Genomic DNA, 18,867 nt, shown 5'->3' with positions numbered 1-18,867 from the left:
TCGGAATTCCCGGCTCCACAGGGGGGCGGGTCTGGCACGGAGAAGGGGCGGGCGAAACAGGCTAGCTAGAAAGTTTGCTGTAACTTTTCTGGAGCGTTAAGTCCTTGGAACGGATGCGCGTGGCCCGCGCAGGCGCAGTAGGAGGAGGATGGACGCGCGCGCGGTGGGTGCTGCCCACTTCTTCCCCGCGAGCCGGTGGCACAGCTGGGCCGCAGCTGGACATCGGGCGGTGTCTTGAGGGTGGGTTGCCCGTTTGCCTCTTCCTATTGGTTAAGTTCTGAGGCCACGCCCCCGAACGTCCACCCACGTTTCTGATTCGTCCGCCTCGGCTAGTCCCCGGCAGGCCATTGGCCACTTCCGCTCGCCTTCTGATTGGCCCACCGAGCAACCTCTTTCCCGCAACGCAAACAGCAGACACCGCGGAGTTCAGAGCTTGGGGCAGACAAGGGAGCCTTTTATTCACAAGGGTCGGGGGTGGGGTTCCTAGGTGGGGAGAGACAATAAATACCGAGGAAGGTCGGGGTTTCAGTGCATCCAAAACGTGGATTAGGGTGCTAGGGTCCTGGAGCCTTCAGCTGGTCGGGGGACAGGTCAATAAATACCCAAACCGCCGAGGCGGGAGGAGCCGGCAGAGGCTCCGAGAGCAGCGCACGTGAGGAGGGTGCGGGAGGCCCCGAAAAAGCGGGGCTAATACAAGCGAACGGTTCCCGAAAACAGCGGGGCTCGCGCTAGACATTCTCTCGCAGAGAACGAGCGAGCAGGGCTTCATGCACAAGGATTGGTGGTTTTCGAGCCGATGTGGGTGGGGTGCGTGGAGGGTGAAAAACAGATGGCTGAGCTCTGGCTCTGCTGCCTTCTCTCGATCGCAGTGTGCCGATCCACGTCGCGGCCTCAGCCAGGCTGGAGGAAGTGGTCCGCGTTCCACCCACAGCACCACTTCGGGTTACAGGCCTCCAGTTAGACCCGCGCTCCGGCCTCGGGCCCGGCTCCTCCCTCCCCGGCCGCCAGGGGGCGGGCCGGATCACAAGGCTGCAGCTGGGGTGGAGGCGCACATTGGAGCGGTGTGAGCCGGGAGGCGATGTGAGTGGCTTCTGGGCCGAGCGCGCGTCACCCAACCCTCCAGCGGGGCCCGAGTGGAGGACGGGCCGGGGCTCTAAAGTTCAGGGGACGAAGACGGCTCCTGGGCGGCGCCGGACCCGGGCGGGATGGCCTGCGCAGGCCACCAACCCAGTGCAGCCCAGGGCGGCGGTACCAGCCAGAGCAGCGGCGAACAGGAGCAGGGGACGCGCCTCCGATAGGCCAGGCTTAGGGACCTGCGGAGGAGAGGGCGGGATCAGCACCGGTGTAAATGGGTACTTGATTGGTTGCTGGGACTCGCCCCGCCCCCGCTCATAGATGGGTCCTCGCTCTTCCCGCCCCCAACAACTCGGGCAGCTGTGGTTGGTCGGCTTGCAAGCCTCTAGTCTTGTCTGAACTCGTCATTGGCTGCTCTTCTAGCGGCTGCGTTGATTGGCTGCCAAAGCACCCTCCCTCCCGCAGAAGCCCAGCCTCATAGAGGAGCAGCTAAGCACAGGCGGCTTGGGGCTCGTGGAGGCGGCGGGGGACGCCGCGGCGGGCGGGCGGGTGGGTGGAAGCAGCCGGACGTACCCTGGCAGGGAGCAGCAGGTGGCGGCGGTGCATGGGGCCTGGCCCCACCAGCGGGCACTGGCCCAGAGCCACGGCCGGGGGGCCATCTAGCTGGAGAGAGAAGGGACAGGTGACCCAATCGGAGCCCGGCCGCCTCGGTGGGGGGCGAGAGACAGGGGACCGAGGTCGGGGAGGGGATCGAGGGAGCTCCCGGACGGGATTTGGCGAGAAGCCTGAACCGTGGGAGATCTGGTGGCTATGGGGCTGAATGGAAGGTTCTGTTGCCTGGAACCCTAAAGGAGTAGGTGAGCCCTAAATCTGGACGGGGAGATGGGGACAGGGTCTGCAAAGAGGGGGCAGCAGGCTTGACGCAGGGGAAAAAGAGGGGTCTTACATGGGAAGGTGGATCCGTGGCCCGGGGACTGGGGACCCCCGTGACAGCTGGAAGGAGAAGAGAGAGGTGTAGGGTGCGTGCAGTGACGGAGGAGGACAGTGGCGCGGTGTGCCTCAGCCTGGGCCACTCTCCCTCCCCCAGGTGTCCACACACGCTGGCGAGCCCCCCTCCCCTGGTGCCCTAGGGGAAGGAGGTGGATGAGGGACTCACCGGCAGCTCCCTGCGCCTGCAGCCCCTCCATCCGCTCTTGCAGCTGCTGGATGTGCGCCTCTAGGTCTCGGTTCCTGGCATCAGCCTCGCGGAGTTGACTGAGGGGAGGTAAGGACCGTGAGCCCTTTGGGGTCTCTGGGAGAGGCTGCTAAAGGTAGCGACAGGCCCCTGTGCCCTGACCCCGACCTGGCGAAGTTCTGGTTGGCCGTGCGGATGGCCTCCAGCTCCCTGCTCAGGCTCTCCCGCGTAAGCATCTCTTCCTCCAGGGCCTCCTGGAGCTCCTGCAAGGTCACCTCGGCCTCTGCCACATCCGCTGGGATTGCCACTGGAACTGCCACTTCAGCCTGCACATAGGGACTGGGCTTAGGGCTGCCGTGGCTCCTGGGGCACTCAGGACTTGGGCATAGGTTCCAGGCCTGGGATCCTCTCTTGCCTTCTACATTTCTAGATCTTTCTGGAATCCCCACAGTTCCTGCAGTGATCCAGGCACCCTCCTTCCCTAACCCACCTCCCACCCTGGTCTCCAGCCTTTCATGGGCTCCACTTCCATCCACCTCCTTACAGGAACCAAAGGGTTGTCCCTAAAACACTAACTCAACTTGACCACGGTGCAGCCTTGCTCAAAACTTCTCTATCTCCTCAGGGCCGGCAGGAGAAGGCCTGCTGCACCAGAAGGCCCGGTTTGGTTTGGTTTGGTTTGGTTTGGTTTGGTTTGGTTTGGTTTGACCTCTGCAGCCTCCCTCCCCTCACTCTTCACCCCCCTTCCGCTGGAACAGTTCAGCTTCAATACCCTCCTTTCAGGGTCACGAACAAACCAGCTGGTTCCCACCTCAGGGCCTTTGCTAACCAGTGGGCACTTTCCTTCCCATGGGTGGTCCCCTCCTTCTGCAGGGCTTCCCCTGCCCAGAGAGTCCCCAGCACACACACTCAGTGCCCTCTGGTCGTCTCTGACGGAAGTAACACATTTTCCGTCTCTGAGTCAGCTCTCAGAGGCCTTAGTGCTCCATGGCACGCGCTACCCTGGAAATCTGTGCCTTTCCTCCAACAACTCACCTTTTCCTCTGGTGGGGGCACCCTGGGCTCCAGGCTGGGCACTTGCACAGGTGGCTCAGGCAACGGCTCGGCCTCCAGTTCCATGGGCATGGGGCCCTGGACCTCATCGTCCCTGGGGAGAGGGAGAGGGCGAGGGGGAGAGAGCCAGGACTCCCTAACCTCTGGTCATGGGGCAGCTAGATCCAAAGACCCGCGGTTTGAGGAGGGGGGCAGAGTGAAGGGAACAAGTTGCTAAATTGGTGTGACAGGTCTTCCTCTTGGAAAGGAAAAAGGCTGCCCTTTGCATGGCCTCAGGCCCCTGGGAGCTGCCCTCTGCACCTTCTGTGGGAACTCGGGGAACAACACCCATGTCCTAGGGCCCACTCATCTCCTCCCTCTCCAGGTGCCCTTTGCAGACCCCTCTCCTTAGGGCCCTCAGGACAGTGAGGCGACCCACTGAGTGGAACACTGCCCACCTCCAAAGGTAGAGTCTTAGGACTGTGTGTGGATCCCAAGACCGTGACTCTAGACATCAGCACACGCCCCACGCCCAGCTACTGGGCGGGACACAGACGCTCCCTACATACTAAGTGGCAGTAAAAGCAGGTGTTCCTCCCAGTCCAGCAGCCCCGCGTGGAACTGTGTTCAGGGACCTAACCATCGGCACACGCACCTGGACCAGCCTGTGCTTCATGCGGCCTGGCTTAGGGCCGGGGACAGGCTAACTGAGCCCTGCCCTGCCCAATAAGGAGAGTATACACAGCGGGTCAGGATCAGCTTGTAGTTCATTCATAACCAATGGTGTTGGTAATACATTGTCAGTAACAAAATAGGCTGGAATGCAGCAGGTTCTCGGGGTTAAAAATGTGTGTGTACCCATGAGCCAGGGGCCATTGCTGATGATGGACTTCCTTTTTCTTATCCACATATTATAATTCACTAATGCCAAGCAATGTATTATTAGTGGGGTTCCTGTTTTATTTTTTTTTTTTGATTGATTTTAGAGCGAAGAAAGAGAGAGAAATATTGATTTGTTGTTCCACTTATTTATGCTGTCATTGGTTGATTCTTTTTTTTTTTTTTTATTGCTTAAAGTATTACAAAGGGTATTACATATGTGTCCATTTCTCTCCCCCCCCCCCCCCCCCGCCCTAGACAGTCCCCTAGCGGTTGATTCTTGTATGAGCACTGACCAGGGATTGAACCCACAACCTAGGTATATCGGGGCAGCACTAACCAACTGAGCCACCCGGCAAGGGCTGGAATTAATGTTTTAAAAAGGCTTTATGTGAGTGATTCATTGAATTTGTGTTGTTTTAAGAAATGTTTTAAAATTCTAAACATTTTGCTTTCTAGGATTCTGAGGTCCCGTTACTCTGTACTAGAAATCTAAAAGTGACTCTGAGGTTTTACAATCGAATCTTAACATTTCAAAGTACTGTGGTCTGAGATTTAAGGCCCTACAGCTCTGGGTTCCTAAGAGCCCTTGGTCCCAAGTCAGTAAAGTTCCAAGACTGATCCAGCAATTCTACTGGGCGCTGATGGGCCCGGATACTGTCACCCTGACAGCCTCCTGCACCCCCAGCCTGCTCCGCACAAGCCACACAGGGGCAGCTCTTACCTGAGGGCCATGCAGGAGTAGGAGTAGCCCACAAAAGGCAGGTGGACCCCCAGCGGCATGCCTTCCCGCATGTCTGACAGCGTCTCCTAATACAAGAGAATCAGACAGGAGGCTGGCCCCTCACCCCTTACGTCTCAAATTTCCCCCCAAACCCACCCTTCCTTAGGGCCTATAAAGTGTCCCTCCGTCATTCATGGTGTCCTGTTTCCCTCAAGGTGCTCGCCACAGTATCAGTATCTACTTCTCCAAACGGAAGTGGCTGCGGGACCAGGGCAGTGCCCAGCACAGGGCACCAGGCTGACTGAGCGCCAAGACAGCTTGTGTAACTCGAGAGGGAGGCGGCCTCAGGGAGGGAGATGTTTCTATGGTGCTTTCCTGCCTTCTACCTTGGCTCCGATAGGGCCCTTCTCCAGGAGGCCCTACCCCTGTCCTCCTTCACCCCAGCCCTGATTGCTCTGGGGTGTCATCGTCTGGGGACAAGTCTGTGTCCCCCATTGGACTGCGAGTCTAGGCCACCGCTGGGCTCCCAGCCCTGGACAGGCACAGAGCAGTTCATGGGAAGAAATGATGTCAGGCCCCCAGGAGGTGGGCACTGTCGTTGCCCGAACTGAATGGAGAAGGGGTCGCAGGTACCTACCCCGCCCCCGCTCACCATGGCAGTGAGCCCATCTTCCACCACATCGAAGTTGCACGTGTCGGTGGCACCCTCAAAATCCGGAGTAAACGGAGGCACGCTGTCTCGGAGACCATCCCAATCGAGGCCGAAGAAGAAAGGATGCTTCTGGAAATCGCCTGCTCCATTCCGGCCCAGCCGCGTCTCCGGGGGACACAGCAGCCGCTGGATGAGGTCGCGGGCCTCCTCGGGGACCCCTGCATCCGCCAGCGGTAGGGAAAGGTGCTCCTGCTCCGAGGGCGCGGGAGAGCGGGGCTGTCAGCCTGGGAGCAGGCGCAGAGGGGTCGGGGCTCCCGGGGCTCCGCTCACCTTGTAGTGCACGATCTTGCCGTAGGTCTCAGCCGTGGAGTCGGCGTAGAAGGGCGTCTGCCCGTAGAACATTTCATAGGCGAACACGCCCAGGGCCCACCAGTCACACTCGGGGCCGTAGCTGCCCGGCCCCGGCCCGCCGCCCACGGCCTGCAAGATCTCGGGGGACAAGTAGTCGGGGGTGCCCACAGCCACCAGCGACCGAACCTGAGTCAACAGAATCGGAGCTGGGCTCAGCCCCGCCCCCCTGAGCCCTGACCCCGCCTCCTTCTAGCCCCGCCCAGCGCCCCGGCCCCGCCCCCTGCCTGTCCTAACTCTGAGCCCGAGTCGCCTCCTCCTCCTTCGCCCCCCAACTCCAGGCCTGGCTCTGCCAACGCGCGTCAGCCCGCCCCGCACCGCATCCGCCCCCACCCCAGCCCTCACTGGTGGCACCGGCGGGCGCACCGCTCACCATTCCGTCAGCCCGCAGCTTGAGGCAGGAACCGAAGTCGGCCAAGCGGATGTGGCCGCAGCGGTCGAGCAGGATGTTGTCGGGTTTGATGTCCCTGCCCAGCGGGGAGGTGGGAGCGGAGGGGGCAGGTGAGCCTCCCTCCCACCCTCTCACCAGGCTCAGGCCCCGTTCTCTTAGGGACTAGAGTAGACTCTCCAGCTCCCAGGCCTCCAGGCCTCGCCCTCAGGCTCTGTCTCCAGGTCCCTCTCCAGGCGCTGCCCCCCCCCCCCGGGCTCCACCATTTGTCCAGGTTCTCCCCCCCGCCTCCGCCCCTGAGGCGCCCACCTGTGCACATAGCCCAGCCGGTGCACCGAGTCTATGGCCATGACAATCTCCGCCAGGTAGAAGCGCGCCATCTCGGCCGGGATCCGCTCCCCAAACTTGCTCAGCAGCGTCAGCAGGTCCCCGCCCACGTAGTACTCCATGACCAGGTACTGGAGGGGGCGTGTCGCGGGGTCAGTAAGCCCCGGGGTGACCGGGCTGATAGCCCTGGACAAAGACTCCCAGAGATCCCGCAGCAGCAGCCCCAAGGGAGCCCCAGAGGTCTTCCAGGCCAAATCAGAGACCCCCTCCCCCACCCAGAACCCCCAATTCTGCCAGATGTCACTAGGCAGAGATCCACTCCCCCCGAGAAGAGGACCCAGAGGCCTCCTGGTGCCCAGAGTGCACAGCTCCCCAGACCCCCCGCTCAGACTCCGCAGAGCTCTCCCATTCCAGGTAAGGTCCCCCCAAGGCGCAGCTTTATAGAGCCCCCAGAATCAGCCTGCGAACGCCCGCCATCCCGGGAAAGGAAGCCGATTCCTACCACAGGGCTCCCCACCCTAAAACCGCTCCCTGCCCGCCTCCTTGATTGACAGCCTTGGGGTGGACTCACCAGGTAGTTCTCGTCCTGGAAGGCGAAGTGCAGCTGCGTGATCCAGCGCCGGTCCCCGTTCACCAGCACATCCCTCTCTTCGCGGAAGCACGACACCTGCGGGGCAGCGGGAGGCGCTGAAGCGGTTGGGGGGCTGGGGGTTGCGGGGAGACTCCCCCGCGCCCAGCACAGCCGGCACGGGCCTCACCTCGCCTCTCTTCAGCATATCCCACTTGTTCATGATCTTCATGGCGTACACCTGGCCCGTCTGCTTCATCTTCACGACCGCGACCTGGAGGCCGACACGCGGGGGCTGGGGTGGCGGCGGGGAGGAACACCCACCGCCCAGGCAGGACTCCACCGAGACCCCGCCCACCGCGCCACGCCCATCGGTCTTAAGCCCCGCCCCTGCTGGTTTTAGGCTCTAAACTCATTCATCAATTTCTAAGGCCCCGCCCCCAGTCCCGGGACCTGCCTAAGGCAGGGCAAGGCCGGCTCCGGCTGTGGCGCAGGGCTCACCTCGCTGAACGCCCCGCGTCCGATCACCTTCAGGATCTCGAAGTCCTCCCTCTGCAGCCGGGCCTCCTTAAGCCTCGCCGCGATGGGCTCCACTGGGGGCGGGGCGGTGAGAACCGAGGGTCACCGGGACTGACAGTGGAGACGAGGAGGGATTCCCACACACTGTGCCTCAGTCTCCCCTCGCTGATCCTCACTCTCAACCTCCCCCTCTCTTTGCCTGCCCTTTAAGACTGTTGGCTTCCCAAAGGCTTCCCCACATAAGCACTGGGTGAGGTTTTGGGGATGCAAAACTGCCCTCCTACAGAAGTGGGAGGCCTGGGAACCCCTTTTTGGGACGAGGCATGGGGTCAGGGCTCCTGTGGGAGCAGGGGTGGGGTACGGGGACACGAGTCTGCAGAAAGGAGGCCCCGGAACAGGGAGGATCAGCCCAGTTCTAGCTCCCTGGGCCCCCACCCCCAATTGGGGTGATGGGAAAGGGTCCGAACATGCAGCTTTACCCAGTCCCTCTAGGCTCTTGGACCACACTTAGGGAAACAGTGACTTGGGGGGTGGGGCCGGGAGAAGGAGCTGAAGAGGGGACAAGGCCATGGTCGACCCGCATCCAGGGCTCCAGGCCCAGTTCAAATGTTTTCTCAGTCCTTGCAATCCGGGAGCAGCGCTCTGTTCTCCCCTAGTTACAGACGGGAACTCAAGGCTCCGACAGGTGAACTCCTTTGCCCAAGGTCCTACAGCTAGGAATGCTAACAGGGCAGTTTGGGAATAGAGGGGGGGAGTGGGGACTGAGGCGGGGTGGAGGCAGGAGACTCAGGGACTTGGGAGAGGGAGGCCTAGACCCCCAGGGGTGGAAGCCACTGGAGACCTCGGGTAGGGTGGAGAGAGGATGGGGGTGAGTAGGAATGAGGGGAGATACAGTGGTTATGGAGGGGAGAGAGGCGTCCAGATGGGGTTCGGGGAGAGTGGGCCAGCAGGGAAGAACCAGCGAGGGCCCAGGATTGGGGAGGGAGGAGAGAGCCAAGACATTGAGCCCTTTTAAGGCAGTGGGAACCCAGGCCCCCTCCCCCGCCAAGCCCGCAGGGGAGGGGCCCGCAGGATACTGCTCGGGCCACAAAAGGAGTGCTCCTCCCAGGAGAGCCGGACCCCTGCCCCCACCGCAGGTCTCAGTTTACCCCGCAGGTCAAACTTCATCCCCTGCAAAAAGGAGTCTACGAGAGTTGCTAAGGGGCTAGGGGGCGTGGGGGTAAGATTCTTGAGAGACTGAGTGGCCTGGCCCCTGACCTCCACCTTCCCATCTGCGAATTGGGAGGCAGGAGAGGAGCAGGGCCTGGGTTCCGAGGAGATGGACACAAGGAAAGAAGGGGCGGGAGAAGGCAGGAAGAGGAAACCCAGGGACAGAGGAGCCTAAGGACCCAGAGCAAGCCGTGGAGGGACAGGCCGTGGAGGGACAGACGGCAGGCTGTCACAGGCGCCCCAGTGAGCCCGAGTCCGGCCAGGAGAGGGTGGGGACCGGCGAGGCAGGAGGCGGCGGTTCAAGCATCGTCCCTCTGGAGGACTGGACCTATTTCTGGGGAGGACTTGGCAGGAAGGGGCTTTGTGGGAGAAGCGGAGGACGGAGGCCATGAAGGAGAATGAACGGGTCTGTGGAGCTGGAGTGAAGGCTGACCCTGCAGACTCAAAGGAACCAAAATGGATGGGCGGTTCCTCCTCCTGGGGGTAGACGGGGGACAGGGAGGCTTCTGTCTGGAGCTGGTTGTCCCCTAGGGCCTGCCTGAGTCACTGAGCCTGTCAGTGCCTGGGCACCTGTTGGGGCAGCCGGAGAGGCTGGCGCCTAACACCTGCCCATGGACCGCGCCCCTGGCAGCTGCCCCATCCTGTCTCTGTGCGAGCCCCTTGCTCTGGGAACCAGGGGGAGGCCATAGGGTGTGTGCGGGCACCTAAGAGACAGGAGTCCCAGCATGTCCCTAGGCCTGGACTGGGGGGTAGGGGTGCAGGGGGCCATGGGGGGCTGATCCCAGCCCAGCCCACCACGGCTCCCAAGTCATGGTTCTGAGTCATGGTTGCCCTGGCCTCTGCTGACCCCACTCTGCCCAGCAAGAGTGGCACAGGGGTAGGGGCATGTCACCCCAAGACCCAGGCCCCAGCTCTGGGCCCCTGAATAGGAAGCTCTCCCCATGTCTGCCCTGCCCTCCAAGAGCCTCCGACGCCCAATCCCATTCCCTGCCTCTGCCCTACCCCCACCTCCCAGTGGGGAGGGGGCATGCAGGCAGGTACTCACCCCACTGCAAGAAGTCGGCCACATACTTGTCCTGGGCCAGGTCGGAGGCACCCAGCTCCTGGTGGACGCCCAGGAGAAGGTCGAGCAGGGGCTCCAGCCCCAGGAAGCCGGGGTCCAGCACCAGCTGCTGGAGCCGCCTCAGCCGCACCTCGGCTGACATGTCGGGCAGGCAGCACCATGGCCCCCTCCCCGGGCCAGGGGCTCGGGGTCCTCTCGTCACGGGGCCTGGCAGCCCCTGTTCAGGCCCCAAGGCCCTGGCTGCATGTCCGCCTGTCCCTGGTTGTCCCCTGGGCCTCTGGCCACTTCTCTCTGCAGGCTGCAAAGGCCTCCTCCTCTTCTCCCCACCCCTTGACCAGCCCCCTCCCGCCTACCAGCCTTAACCCCTCACAAGCCAGGCCCCCCCAGAATGCTTCAGTGTGAGACTGGGGGGTAGAGAATCTCAACCATTCCATACCCCGCCCCCCAATAAAAGGCGGAGTACAGAGGAAAGCTAAAGCAACAGGTGTGACGGCCCAAGATGAGCCCTCCCATTCCCCAGAGGGGGCCAATTAAGGGCCAGTGACCTGGAACACTCCGCCCAAGCCCTGGAGTTGGGGGGGGGGGGGGGGGGGAGAAAGGGGGGAGGCCTGGGAAGGGGGGCAGGAGGCCAGGACAGCTTTGTGGGTGACTCAGCCGGGAGTTGGACTTTGGGGCAGTTTAAATTTAGCCCTCAGGCCTCCTGCTTTACACTCTTTTTTTTTGGCAGGAGGTGGGGAAGGGGTGGTGAGAGAATTGGGAAGGGAGGCCCTCAGGAGCCAAGACCAGGGGTGACACTGGCCAAAGACTGGGGGAGGCAGAGGAGCCCCCAAAATAGCTCCTTGGGCCCGGCATGCAGCCACATTCCTGCCCAGGCCAAGATTAGAAACAAACACTTGGGGGGGGAGCAGGAGAGCCAGCCAGGAGGGATCTGTTGTCCTTTCCAGGGCGCAGTCCTCCCGGAGGACACCGGTCTCCCGGGCAGCTGGGCTGGGCTGGGCTGGGCAAGCCGGCCGGAGGCAGCAGGAGGCCAAGCCCTGTGCTCACGGGCACTCGCTCGGGGCCTTTGGAGCTGCCTGGGGAGACCCCATTTGGGAAGACCCTGTAACATGGACTTAGGTTTGGGCATTTTTGAGCCATGCAACGCTGCAAACTCCCACCGAGGACTCCGGGAGGGGCCCTGGTGGTTCTCTTCCCTCCAGGGTTTAGGGGGAGACGCTCCTCCATCCAAGGGGTCCTGCTCACCGCTGGTTGGTGCCCTAAGCACATCCCTCCTCCCTCCTTCAGTTTTTCCCATTAAAAGGGCGGGAGGAGGCAGGGCCTGGCTGCTCCCGCTCGCCCGTCAGAGCGGACTGATGGGCCCGCGCTCTCCCCAGCGCACACCCAGTCCGATCCCATCTCCAAGTGCTTCCGTCCCTAAGCTCGAAGGGCCCTCCTGTGGCCTCTGTAATGTTTCCTGAGCCCATGCAGCCCAGGTGGCTCGGTTCTACTACCTTTTTTTTTTTTCTAACCTTCACTGGAGCACAAGCTTAGAGAGGGAGGGAAACACTGATCGGTTGCTATGTGCTCCATCTTCCCCACCCCATGCCCTGACCCGGATGAGACCAGCAACCTTTCAGTGCACTGGGTGCTCAACCAAGCGAGCCACCTGGCCAGGGCTCTGTAACTTTCTAAATAAACTTTATCTAAAAAAAAAAAAAAAAGCGGAAACGCAGTGAAAGCACACACACTCCCGCCACACCGCGAGGAAGGGATCAGAGACGCTGTGAAAACAGGGAACTTTAGTATAAATAAGAGGTGCTGGGGACAGAAGGGCCCTAAGGGGCTTCCATAACTTAACACTTTTCAAAAGCACGAACACCAGCAGGGGAGACGGGGTTTGGGCCGGCGGGGGCAGGCCGCCCCTGCCCTGCCCAGACTGAGGGGCACACTGTGGAGCTGGGGCTCATGGGTGGGGAGTTTCTCCCTCTCCCGCCCCAGGACCAGTCACATGCTGGGGACAGGGATGAGGCTAACACTGATGTTTCAGCGGAAAGGGTCATTGTACCTGGCAGTAGGTGGGGACAAGGCCGAGTCCACATGAGCCACTACATCCCCCCAGGGTCTAGGCCAGTCTGGGGGGACTCTCTGCCCCCCAGATTTGTGCATGGCAGAGCACCAGAGCAGTCCATCCGTCATGCTTAGTCTTGTTATCAGGTTGATCCGTGAGGTCAGCGGAAGGGTGATGGCTGGGAGGCGAGGCGGGTCAGGGAACCCAGCATCCAGGGCCTCACACCACTGTGCCGCTCGGGGAGTTGCCTGGTTGGGAGGAGATGCCCTGGGAAGAGGGGAGACAGCAGGGGTTAGAGAACATCTGAGGTCCCCCCACCCGGCCTTGCCCTCAGTCCACTGGACACCCCCCACCCAGGATGCTGCTCTAGGTTCTGGAACTTCCATCTCAACTAGCTTCCCCGTCCCAGCAGGCAGCACTTTCAGGCAATAATTGAAGTCCTCAGGTGATCCTGAGCAGAGGATGGGGTAGGGGTGGAGGTGGGGGAGAAGGGAAAACTGGGGTCCCCTTCTGGGGGGGGGGTGCCTGAGATTCTGGGGGGGGAAGAACTCAGGGACAGTCCTACCTCTACCACTGACTTGCTGGGTGACCTGGGCCAACTTCCTTCCCCTGTCTGGGCCTCGGTCTCGTCTGTGAACTAGGGAGGTAGAGGGGTCTCTTTCAGGACTCACAAGACTCCCCAAATCCCAACACCTCACCTATGAGGCTCTGAGTTCTAGGGATGCAGGGCGCTATGATCCCAAAACCTCCCAAGGAACCAAGCCACGGCCCTCAGATGCGACATGCTGGGCGCCAAGCCCAGACCGAGCAGCTGAGACATCAGAGTCCACAGCTCCAAGGAAACAGGCGCCAGGCCTGTGCTCCACCCCGAGCCCCATGCCCCCCCAGGGCGGGCACATCAGCCGCCTGCTGCCCGTCTTCAAGCCTCCCCGTCCTAAGAGGTGAGAGGGGCCGGGACTTGGCTGAAGTCACACAGGAAGACGTGCAGGACTGGGCCGGAGCCTGGTAATCCCGTCTGTGCCCCCAGCACCGGGCTCCTACGCCAGGGCCAGGCTGGAGGGCGAGCCCAAGGCTCAGTCTTGCCCACAGAACTTGACCCGCAGTATCCAGTCTCATCATTTAAAAATCACATTTTCCACAGAAATACGGATCTGGCTTCAAGGAACAAGTGGCAAGACCTGGCTGTGCTGGGCCAGGGGCTGCCCTCTGGTAGCCGGCCATGGTCCCTACCACGCCCCGCGCTCCTACCTGACCGTGCGGACTGCTGCCCAGGGTTCTAGACCTGCCGTGAGATGTGGCAGGGCCTGCTCTGAGACACTAAGATGGCACGGCTGCCCCGCACCCTACGGGCTAGAGGCTGTGATGATGACCAACTGCTCTCCCCAAACCTGCCTCCCCGCGTCCCAGGTCCCGGGCAGGCCGGACTCACCGCCTTGCCCGGCCGGGCCCAGGTGCAGATGAGGCCCTCCTGGCAGGCGGTGATGATGCAGTCCTCCAGGAACAGGAGGACCGTCAGCCGCTCCTGGGCGATCTTCTTGCACACCAGGGGCTCGAGCAGGGGCACCTCGTGGATGCGTGGGCACAACGCCGTACCCAGCACCTTGGCCGGGTCCAGACGGCTGTGGGGAACAGGGCCGCTGGGCTTGTCCCCGCTGCTGCCCCCCCCGCCCCCCCGGCTGATGTTGCCCAGGCTGTGGTAGCGCTTGTGCTCCTTCTCCGCCCCCCGGTCCCTCCGTTCCTGCAGCGTGAGCGTGGCGAAGCGGCCGATGCTGAACGGAGTGCCCGGCTCCGTCCCTGTGCCCGGGCCACCCGCCTTGCCACTGCCCGCTGGGTGTGGGAGGCTGTTGGAGCGGGACAGTGAGCGGGGCAGGGACCCGGGGCCGGGCTCGCCATCCCGAGAGCTGCTGGCAGCAGGCGGCGTGGTGCTAGGCGTGCTGGGGAGCGTGCGGGTGCGGGCCAGGGGTGGGTGTGGGTAAAGCACGTCTTGGGTGAGGTCCCACAGGCAAAACTGCGTGTCCTGGCCAGCCGAGCCGAAGTGGTAAGTGATGGAGCCGGCCTTGGGCATTGGGGAGAGTGGGTCTCCCCCATTCGAGCCGGGGCCGGCCACCTCGGTCTCCTCCTCCTCCTCCTCCTCGACACTCCGTCCTGCATCTCCACTGGCTGCTGCCGCCTCCTCGGCCCTTGTGGTGTAGGGGTCGAAGGCCACAGCATTGACCCAAGACTTGTGGCCATGGCCGCGGGCCACCACGCGGCCCTCGGTGAAGGTCCACACGGTGACCGGGTCCTCTTCACCGCCCGTCACAACATAGCGCCCATCGGGGCTCCAGCACACGCAGAGTGAGCCCCCAAAGCAGCTCTTCATGAGCCCCCGCAGGAGCATGGAGTCAAAGTGAAAGACGCGCAGGCAGCCGTCCTGGCTGCCACGGGCGAGAAGGCAAACTCATGGGGGGGCCCCTCGCCCACCGCCCACTTGGCCAGCGAGTTGCGGGGTGCCCTGCTCTTGGCAGCGTGGACGGCGAAGCCCTCCCCCCGCTGCAGCAGGCTGTACTGGGGCGGGGGTGGGGGGTGGGGGGGCGACGCACAGGGGTGGCTGACATTGTACAGGTACAGGCGGCCGCTGGCGTGTGATGCCAGAAACAGGCTCTCCGACTCAGGCAGCCACTTCAGGTATGTCACCTTGGTCTTGTCGATCAGCCGCTGCCAGGAGAGATGATGGGGTGGGGAGAAGGCCATCAGACCCTGACTGACCTCCTTCCCAACCTGGTTCCCCAGGAGGCCATCAGACGTGGCCCAGGCCCCCTGGGAGAAGAGCCCCCCTCTAGGGAAAGGGCGGTCATGGGCACGCAGAAGGGCTGCTTTTGCGGCGGCCACAGAGCTCCATGAGCCTCAATGTCCCATTTGTGGCAAGGGGACAGTCCTGCCTCCCAGGGAACTGTCTTCCGTCTAATGCCCCCACTGTCTTTCCATGTTGGGCTCAGGGCAATAACCTGACCCACAGGCCATCGGCTCCCCTAAGGAGCTGTGCGGCTCCCCTAAGGAGCTGTGCGGCTCCCCGCCCCAGCCCCAGCGCAGAGCTGTGCACACACGGGTGCCTGGCAAGTATTTCCTAGACGCATGAATGGCAACCCCATCCTGCCTGCAGCTCATCTTTGCTCCTTTTCTCCTCACAACTCACATCCAATCTTCAATAACAGGCAGAGCCTGACCTCTGCTCACCCCGAGCCCCAACCACCCCGGTGCCAGCCACCATCAACCCTGGAGGGCCTCACTGGCCACTAGGCCACCACTGCCCGTGTCCGTTCCCCACACTGCTGCCCGAGAGCTGCCATTAGTGTGAGTCAGCGCCTGCGCCCCCCACTCTGAACCCCAGGGCAGCCTTTCTCAACCAGGGGTTCAGAGAGAACTAAGCCCTGACGCCCTTAGGCATCCACCGAATGGAAGGAATTTCTTTTCTCCGTATCCAAGTTGCTTCTCATTCTTGGGAGAATTGAGAAAACAACCAGGTCAAAGCACTTCTGTGCTATACGGCTCAGCTGAGCCCAGGGGAGAGGCTCTGAAGCCCAGCTTTCCACAGCCTTCCAGCCCCTACAGGACCCGGCCCCTCCACTGACTTCCGGGAGCGCCCCCCCCCCCCCCAACTGCTGCGACCAGGTCCTGCCGCGGGGCTCTGTCCCCGCCTCCCTCTACTCAGAATGTCCTCCCCCGGTTCCTTCTTCTTGCCTCCTTCACGTCTTCATTTCAATGTCACCCTCCCAGTGAGGCCCTCCCTGACCACTACCCCACCTCACCTCGCACCCGCACGCCCCTTCCTCGCCTGACTTCTCCCCGCAGCACCCAGCACCTGTGGCGAACCGCCCGCTCCACGTGCTGGGTAACTGCCTGCCCTGCTAGATGAAAGCTCCACAGAGGCGGGCCCTCTGTTTTGTTCACCGAGATGAGCCCTCCCCAGTGCTGAGAACACGCCTGGCCCTGAACAATGCTCCGTAACTATTCTGTGAACGAGTGAGCTGGCGCCTTTTTATTCCATTCACTGTTCCACGCACTCCCTTCTGCCATTCATGCAATTCTATGCAGATGGAACCCTGCTTCTGAACAGACGCACAGGGCACGAGTGCCCACAGATAAGGCTGCTCGCCGGCATTTCCTCTTGTGCCAAGACTGCCCAGGACTAAGCCATCTCCATGCATGATTTTACAACAGTCCTGTGAGGTAGAGATGAAAGCCCCATTTTGCAGAGCAGGAAACCGGAGGTGCCGGGAGGCACTGTCACCTTCCCAAAGCCACACGGTGAGTCAGTGTGGTACAGCAAGGATTTGAATCCAATGCCCACAGGGCCCAGAATTTAAAGACCAACGGCTCTGACTTAAAACCAGTCCAAACTGACTAGCCTCAGTTCTCTAATCTGCAAAATGGGCCTCTCAATCCCTAACCCATTGGTTGATGAAAACTCCAGGAGTGCCCTGGCTGGTTTGGCTCAGTGGACAGAGCGTTGGCCTGCGGACTGAAGGGTCCCGGGTTCGATTCTGGTCAAGGGCACATGCCTGGGTTGCGGGCTCGATCCCCAGTGGGGGGTGTACAGGAGGCAGCTGATCAATGGTTCTCTCTCATCATTATGTTTCTATCTCTCCCTCTCCTTTCCTCTCTGAAATCAATAAAAATATTTAAAAACAAACAAACAAACAAAACTCCACGAGTAATGTATTCAGCGTATGACTAACAAAGCACAGGGCCTGGGCACAGTAGGCGCTGGTGTCATTATTAGCTATCACACTGGCTGCTGTCTGTCACCCATCCCACGTAGCTGTCAGTCCACCCCCCTTTCTCCCTCATCCTGTCCCTCTCCGGCCTACACTGCTCCCCAGTGAGCCACAGTTTAATGGCAAACAGTATGTGTGGGGTTGGGAGGGAGAGCAGGGAAGGGGCCACCTGGGGCTCCACAGTCACCTCTTCATTGAATAGCTCGCTGGTGTCCTTCTTGATGAGGTCCAGGCGCTGCACCCAGCCGCCTGGGAGCCCCACCAGCAGGGAGGCGGGCTCCGTGGCGGCAGTGAACCGGTTGAAGTCCCGGCAGGGTGGGCTGGGTGCCCTTATAGATCCGCTTGCCAATGGGCTTGTTGAGGTCGATGGACTTAAGCGATGGGAGAAAAGGAGTTAATGGCTTCTACCACTGAGGAAGGAAGAGGGTGTTGAGGTTGGAGAAAACCACTAATCGGAAGCAAGGTTAACCCCCCGAGGGAAGTGGGCAGGTAGATGGGTGAGTGCGGAGGGAGGGAGCAACCACCGACAGGAAGAGGGACCCAAATTTCATACAGAATAGAGAAAAGAAAAGACGGGAAGGACCCCCCGCACCCAGGGCAGAAGACCACAGTGCCTCCCCAAAGTTGGACCCTTCCAACTTCAGGGACACCCTTACTCACAGCATTAGGGTTCGGGGTCCCCATAGTCCCTGAGCTCTGATTCCTTTCCAGTCCTACCTCATAACCTCAGCCATCTCCTCTGGGTCTTAGCAACACAATATCCCAATCCCCTGCCCCCAAACCCCCCACCAACTCAGGGTCACCCAAATCCCCAGGCCTCTAAAACTCATCTCAGGAGTCCCTACAACAGTTCAAGGACCATTAAACCTCATGGTACCTTCACACCCTCTGGACGCTCAGGACCCCCATCCCTCCTGGGGACCACCGTAAGCTCCAGGGGTCTCATCCCCTCTGGCCCCTAGATCACTGCAGAGACCCCATCACACCTGGGGATGTACCCTCTGGGCTTCATCGCCTCCAGCTCTCCCATCAGCTCAGAGATCCTCATTTCCTCCAGAACCGTAATTTCCTCTGGGATCCCTATAACCTCTCAGCCCCCATCACTTCCGGAATCCTGACCTTTGGCTGCCCAGGTCTGGAGACCCCCCTCCTCCTAACACCTCCACAGACTGCAATGCCCCTGGGTTCTGCACCACCTCTGGGTTCCCGTCACCTGCAGAATGCCTGCCGCCCAGAACCCCGAGGGTCTACATCACCTCGGATTCTCCATCACCTCCAACATCCTCACCATCCCCATATCTCCCCTCCGCCCCACCCCACCCCCCATAACGGGGATCCCACAGGGCCCCAAGGCTTCCCATCCCCTCCAGGCTGCCCGGCACCGGGAGGCCTCCATCGCCTTAGGATGATGCATCACCCCCAGAACCCTTTCCCCCAGGGACGTCCATCACACCCAGATGCCGATCTCCGGGCCCCCTAGGGACCCCCACCCGCTCAGCACCCCGGCCGCCCGGGACGCAGGCCGCTCACCCGTTGGCTCCCGCGGCGGCAGCAGCCCGGGTAGAAATAGAGCTCGCGGCCCAGGTTGAAGCAGACGCGGTCTCCTCCGGCCCCCAGGCCCGCGGGCGTGGCGGGTGGCTCCCCGGTGCCGGCGGTGTCCGGCTCTCCGAGGCGAACGAGGCTGAGGCGCACCGCGGGCAGCGCGGGCCCGGGCCCGGAGCCTGCGGGTGGCGGGGACGACGCGGGGCCCGCGGCGCCGGGGCCGGAGGTGGAGGCAGGGCCCGGCGGGGGCTGCGGCGGCTGGGGCGGCGCCGGGGTCTGGGCGGAAGCCGGGCCCGACCTGCGAGCGGCGCCGTCTCCGGGGAGCAGCTTGTAGAAACCCTGGCGGGTGCGGAACTGCGACTTGATCTCCGCGCAGTCCCCCATGGAGGCGCCCGGGCCCGAGCCGCCCTCCGCTCCGCCCGCCGCCATCTTGGGCGCCCCCCCGGGCCCGCCGCTGCCCGCCCGCAGCCCGCCGCCGGGCCCCCTGCCGGAAGCCGCGGGCCC

The 18,867-nt window shown here is 62.1% G+C and overlaps 2 protein-coding genes and 1 long non-coding RNA gene across 10 annotated transcripts; 1 reads left to right on the top strand and 2 right to left on the bottom strand.

The window, feature by feature from the left end:
* Positions 1-433: 433 nt before the first annotated feature.
* On the bottom strand, positions 434-10,190 carry DMPK (DM1 protein kinase). 7 transcript variants are annotated; one of them, XM_036302867.1, is made up of 15 exons: positions 10,000-10,190; positions 7,728-7,819; positions 7,417-7,500; positions 7,230-7,325; positions 6,641-6,789; positions 6,317-6,410; positions 5,866-6,072; positions 5,521-5,784; positions 4,884-4,969; positions 3,284-3,395; positions 2,417-2,574; positions 2,231-2,328; positions 2,021-2,067; positions 1,648-1,737; positions 434-1,313 (listed from the first exon to the last, which is right to left on the bottom strand). In XM_036302867.1, exons 1-15 carry the CDS (start codon positions 10,157-10,159, stop codon positions 1,161-1,163), a joined length of 1,890 nt encoding a protein of 629 aa, XP_036158760.1. In that variant the 5' UTR covers positions 10,160-10,190; the 3' UTR covers positions 434-1,160. The 7 variants fall into 7 exon arrangements, with proteins under 7 accessions (XP_036158760.1, XP_036158759.1, XP_036158763.1 ...); XM_036302866.1 differs by having other exon boundaries at positions 1,648-1,733; XM_036302870.1 differs by having other exon boundaries at positions 5,536-5,784.
* LOC118652776 lies at positions 6,201-10,001 on the top strand. Of its 2 annotated transcripts, none has more exons than XR_004966698.1 (3): positions 6,201-6,444; positions 6,956-7,072; positions 7,213-10,001. It is a non-coding gene; the product is annotated as an uncharacterized LOC118652776 (long non-coding RNA). The 2 variants fall into 2 exon arrangements; XR_004966697.1 differs by having other exon boundaries at positions 6,938-7,072.
* A 1,585-nt stretch (positions 10,191-11,775) lies between the features above and the next one.
* Positions 11,776-18,829, bottom strand: DMWD (DM1 locus, WD repeat containing). Its single transcript, XM_036302914.1, is given in 7 exon segments — positions 11,776-12,331; positions 12,630-12,701; positions 13,494-14,488; positions 14,491-14,761; positions 17,009-17,134; positions 17,136-17,192; positions 18,352-18,829. Coding segments are annotated over 7 exon segments (2,010 nt in total). The 5' UTR covers positions 18,793-18,829; the 3' UTR covers positions 11,776-12,283.
* Positions 18,830-18,867: the final 38 nt, after the last annotated feature.

Source organism: Myotis myotis, unplaced genomic scaffold (genome assembly GCF_014108235.1).
Source record: "Myotis myotis isolate mMyoMyo1 unplaced genomic scaffold, mMyoMyo1.p scaffold_m19_p_34, whole genome shotgun sequence".
Classification (NCBI taxonomy): Eukaryota; Metazoa; Chordata; class Mammalia; order Chiroptera; family Vespertilionidae; genus Myotis; species Myotis myotis.
Note: the sequence above shows the minus strand (reverse complement) of the source record. Positions and strands in the feature narration are given on the sequence as shown.

What these genes read in the sequence shown, in the direction of transcription:
- DMPK (XM_036302866.1), bottom strand. Translation starts at nt 10,159, where the DNA reads ATGTCAGCCGAGGTGCGGCTGAGGCGGCTCCAGCAGCTGGTGCTGGAC. An exon ending in CGGCTGGGCTATGTGCACAG is followed by an intron (nt 6,411 to 6,640) that starts GTGGGCGCCTCA and finishes CCCGCTGGGCAG; the next exon opens with GGACATCAAACCCGACAACA. An exon ending in TACTCCTGCATGGCCCTCAG is followed by an intron (nt 3,396 to 4,883) that starts GTAAGAGCTGCC and finishes CCCTCTCCCCAG; the next exon opens with GGACGATGAGGTCCAGGGCC.